This window comes from Setaria italica, chromosome VIII (assembly GCF_000263155.2).
Source record: "Setaria italica strain Yugu1 chromosome VIII, Setaria_italica_v2.0, whole genome shotgun sequence".
Taxonomy (NCBI): Eukaryota; Viridiplantae; Streptophyta; class Magnoliopsida; order Poales; family Poaceae; genus Setaria; species Setaria italica.
The window spans coordinates 14501097-14505589 of record NC_028457.1 but is presented as its reverse complement, the minus strand read 5'-3'; the positions used below and the strand labels follow the sequence as shown (position 1 = coordinate 14505589).

The window sequence follows — 4493 nt, the reverse complement described above, 5'->3', positions numbered from 1 at the left end:
ATCCGTATTTTTAAATGCTTAAAAAACAGGATGTTACATCAACATATATATGTAGCAAAAGATTGTCAAAGTGTAGTGTTACTATGTTAGTATTATTAGTACTTATTTGCCTTATTATGCTTTATTAATCTCTAACACTGATGCGAATTGAGCGTAGATCAGCTGGTAAGGTTTCTTGTGGTGGAACTTGCCCACCAAAGTTCAAGTCCTTGATTTGACGCTGACTTGATACTAGTGCTTGCATTTTTCCTTGATTTAACCGGCGTATACTTTCGGTGGTAGGTGACGTGCCCGTCGGCAGCATGATGCCAGTAGTGACTTCGTCAATTTCAAAAATTTACCGATTTAATTTTTCAGAGGTACTCATTGGGTAGGTTGGGTAAGTTACGTGCGTATATTCGTTAAGGCCTGTACGTGAGCTACTGTGAGGGTTTAAAAATCGAGTGCTAGATCTTCTAATGATGGGACCCATTTTCGACAGAAAAAAGAGCAAAACAGAAAACTGACGTGGCTTTCCTTCAGTCCTCGCTTCCCCAAGAGACCACGGCGTACGCCGTACGCCGGTGTGGACGCTCTCCAGTCTCCAGTCAAACCAAACTCGCTGCTGCCGGCCGTGGCGTGCCGTTTCTTACCGCCCACCTCCGCCAACCCCCATGATTGCGGCGGCTACAAGAGGCGGGCTCAGCGGCCCCCGAATCCTCCTCTCCCTCGCCGTCCTCGCCCTCGCCATTGCCCTCGTCTCGCGCTCCCTCGCCCCGACGGTCCCGGACATGGCCGACGACCTGCCCGCCTCCATCTACGACATCGCCGTCAAGGTAGGTGGCTATTGCCTCCTGATGCGGAGAGATCTGCTAAGCTTTCTTTCCCCTCTGCTTTTCCGCCAGTTCATTGACTCGTAGTTTGGTGAAATAATTGGGGGTTTTCTTAACGGTAAATAATAATTGGGTTTTTTTTTTTATGTTGGGGTAGTGAATCTTGCTTGCAATTTGAGCAATTGGTGATAGGATGGTTGTTTTAGTCGCCAAGATTGCTCATTCCGTGGTACTAATTGCGGATGGGACGCTGATTTTATTGTTCCTGCTGCGTTGGTCTGAAGATTATGTAGTTGATCTGTATCTGGCTAGTGAGTGAATGGGGAATAAACAAGTGTTGACTTGATGGAACCCGAGAAGGATCATGTCCCCTTAGTGGAACCGTAAGATTTGGCTTTTCTTTGTCACGCGCTCTGGAGCTGAAACGCTACCCTTTCCTAGTTGGGCTAGTTTCTGTTGCTGTCACTGCAAAGATGAACTTTTTGGCTAGACATGTGTCAAAAGCGAACTAATATCTAATAACTATCTCAAAGCGTGTATATATAATTATATATACAGTTTGCTCAGCATGTGATAGACAGCATTAAGATCGATGCTCAGTAAGGAACTTGGCATGGTACCTGTGGTGCTCAACTCATAACCTGCAACAGTCTATGAGGAGGTTGTGCGCCTTTTGCTTTCACCCAGCATGATTAACTTGACTTCTAGAGTTTCTTATAATTTTACAACTGAAAATAGTTACGTGTACTCAACTTATATGTTCTACAATTTTTCGCAGATTTATTAGTGAACTGATGTTTTGTTTTTCTCAAGGATATTAGAGGGAATGATATAAAACTGAGTGACTACGCTGGAAAGGTTCTTCTTATTGTTAACGTTGCATCGCAATGGTAATTTTGAACCTGAGCTTGACATTCCTTCTCTGTTTCTATCTGTCGGACTGTAAGTATATGACCATATTGTCAATTTCTAAAAAATAACAGTCCTGTAATGCGTTCAAGATCACTATTACCCAAATTTTGATTCAGTCATTTGATTAAAAATGTTGTTGATCTACTTTTTCCATATCTGGAGAATTTTATAAACGGATACTATGTCTGTCAAGATTATATATTCTATACTTAGTTGGATACTATGCGTACAGGATCACTATTACCCAAATTTTGATTTATTCATTTGATCAGAAATATGGTTGATCTACTTTTTGCATATCTGGAGAAGTTTATAAAAGGATACTTTGTCTATCAGAAATATGATTGATCTACTTTTTCCATATTGTGGATGGTTAATCTAACATTATATATTCTGTACTTAGTCAGATATTTATTCGTACTTGTTGCTGTCCATGTTACAGTCCAGTCATGTTGCAAAAAAAATCATTCCAGTGTAGCAAACTTATGGTCTGTTGTACTTGTTGCAGTCTTGTCGGACTAATGTCTGATATATATGCCATATAGCTGTGCTTTTAATTTATTATTACACAGTTTAAGTACAGAGTATGTATGAAACTGGAGGTTCATTGGTTTAACTTTATTTTTGTAGTGGATTAACTAATTCGAATTACAAAGAGCTGAATGTCTTGTATGACAAGTACAGACAAAAAGGTATTTTTACGGAACTGAGATCCTTTGCAGACTCAATTTACCTGGTATCAGACTAAAACATGTCTTTTTGCCAAAAGAAAATAAACCTTCATTTGGATTCTTTTCGTTTTTTCCATTTAGGCCTTGAGATACTTGCATTTCCATGCAACCAATTTGCTGGTCAAGAGCCTGGCAGCAATGAAGATATTCAGGAGACAGTTTGTACTAGGTTCAAAGCAGAGTTTCCTATTTTCGAGAAGGTAAGAATTTGATTTCTGAGCTGCTTGTGTCTTCTATTTCTTTTGTAATAACAATAATAATAACATCAATATGTAAATTCAGAGTTTTCTACCTTAATTCTCATGTCTTGGTTCTATTGAGCACATTGCATATCAATCATCAAATCTGCAGATCCATTTAGATCAATATGTAAAGTCAGAGGTTTTCTGGTCCATTTCTCCAAAAGTCCAGTTAATTTACTATACATCCAGCTGGAATCTGAACCAAACTAGTAGAACAGGAAACTGCCAAAAGTCACTTTAAAGTTTTAATCCTTTCACTAGATTTTCTCTCTCCATATCCTCTGACCTCTGATGGATCTTTTTTAATTAGTAAACTTTAAGGTTATTGCATACAACCTTTGACAGTTCTTGTGTGGATGTCTTTTTCTGTTTCAGTAAACTGACCTGAATAATCTGCAAAAGCAGTAAAAGAAAAGAATAAAAAATCAAATAAAATTATCCTTCTGCTGAAAGAGAAAAGAAAACAAATCAATATCGACTGGTTTAGAAAGAAATAAAGCTCGCCTGCTTCTACAGTGTGGGATAAATATATTGCTAGATCTTGCAACGGTAGGAGACTAGACAGTCAGTGAGCTTTGTAGAAAGAACTATAGACCTTGAAGTTTTAATTAAGGATAAATTTGAAAAAGATCAACAAATTCTTATTCCAAATATGTGACGATCTACTAGCATTCCTTCTACATATTGATTCCTGTGCATGGATCCAATGGGATACCATTTGGAATCAGATGGAGTATTTGGTTACCCCTGGTGTTCTGTGCAAACTACATATCAGTTGGATTTGTCATGCATACTCAAAATTTCATTCACTGTCTCGCAGATTAATGTGAATGGTAAGGACGCTGCACCATTGTTCAAGTACTTGAAATCACAGAAAGGAGGCTTCCTTGGAGATGGCATTAAATGGAACTTCACCAAATTTCTTGTTGATAAAGATGGCAAGGTTGCTGGGCGATATGCTCCGACGAGTTCTCCTTTGAAGATAGAGGCTGGTTTCTCTTCTTCCCAACTGCATTTTTGCTTTTTTTTTGTTCCCTAAATGCTGATACATTTCATTGTTGTGATTTTTTCTACAGAATGACATCCAGAAGCTTCTTGACACCACACCATAATTGGTTTGTGAATCACGTCCTCAGATTCTGTATGTCGCTCTTCTGAGCTGTATTATTATTGAAAATAAGGAGCTCGGACATCTCAGTTTGTGTTTCTGCAGTTGAAATTAAGATGGTCTAGTGAACTTTTCATGAAAATGCCACTTGTTAATCTTTACTAGAGGAGATGCACGTGCCATAGGTTTTAGAAATCTAGGCAAATTTCGCTATATTTTACTTCCAAAATTTAGCATGTAAATAATTATCATGATTATGTTGAGTGATTCAGTGATAACATGATATGTGCAAGTGCTCATGTTAAACAACATTTTAAACAGGAACAAAATAAAAAGAATTAGGAGATACCTAGGGGATGGGTCGTTGCTGGAGTTCGCTGCTCCGTTCTCAGTTGGAATAGTCATGTTATTCGGTTTACCTTAGTTGATGTAGCCGAACAAGATTGATGTCATCTCAATTCCATGCAGTGAAAACTCCTTCGAGCAGTGACGTAGTCGTACACCCAAATGACCTTCTGGACGTAGAGGGAAGTAGTCGAATAGGATGTAGTAGTTCTGAGAGAGCAGTCGCATCAAACGCTCCTAAAATCTTGATTGCCTGTTTATCCTGAGCAGGATCTTTAGCGACAGTCGTGGTTCTAGAGGTTCTACTCTTGCTAGTTCAGTGGGTGCAGAAACTGTCAATGGG

At 39.0% G+C, this 4493-nt stretch overlaps 1 protein-coding gene across 2 annotated transcripts; it reads left to right on the top strand.

Moving 5' to 3' along the window:
* Positions 1-533: 533 nt before the first annotated feature.
* Positions 534-4097, top strand: LOC101786937 (probable glutathione peroxidase 2). 2 transcript variants are annotated; one of them, XM_004979112.3, is made up of 6 exons: positions 534-815; positions 1626-1702; positions 2355-2416; positions 2537-2655; positions 3518-3689; positions 3774-4097. In XM_004979112.3, the coding sequence occupies exons 1-6, from the start codon at positions 654-656 to the stop codon at positions 3776-3778; spliced, it is 597 nt and encodes a 198-aa protein (XP_004979169.1). In that variant the 5' UTR covers positions 534-653; the 3' UTR covers positions 3779-4097. The 2 variants fall into 2 exon arrangements, with proteins under 2 accessions (XP_004979169.1, XP_004979168.1); XM_004979111.3 differs by having other exon boundaries at positions 537-815; positions 3518-3685.
* The last annotated feature ends 396 nt before the right edge of the window (positions 4098-4493 follow it).

Excerpts from the sequence above, each read along its gene's own strand:
- LOC101786937 (XM_004979111.3), top strand. The coding sequence starts at position 654 with ATGATTGCGGCGGCTACAAGAGGCGGGCTCAGCGGCCCCCGAATCCTC. Across the intron at positions 816-1,625 it reads TCTACGACATCGCCGTCAAG|GATATTAGAGGGAATGATAT; the intron begins GTAGGTGGCTAT and ends GTTTTTCTCAAG. Across the intron at positions 2,656-3,517 it reads AGTTTCCTATTTTCGAGAAG|ATTAATGTGAATGGTAAGGA; the intron begins GTAAGAATTTGA and ends ACTGTCTCGCAG.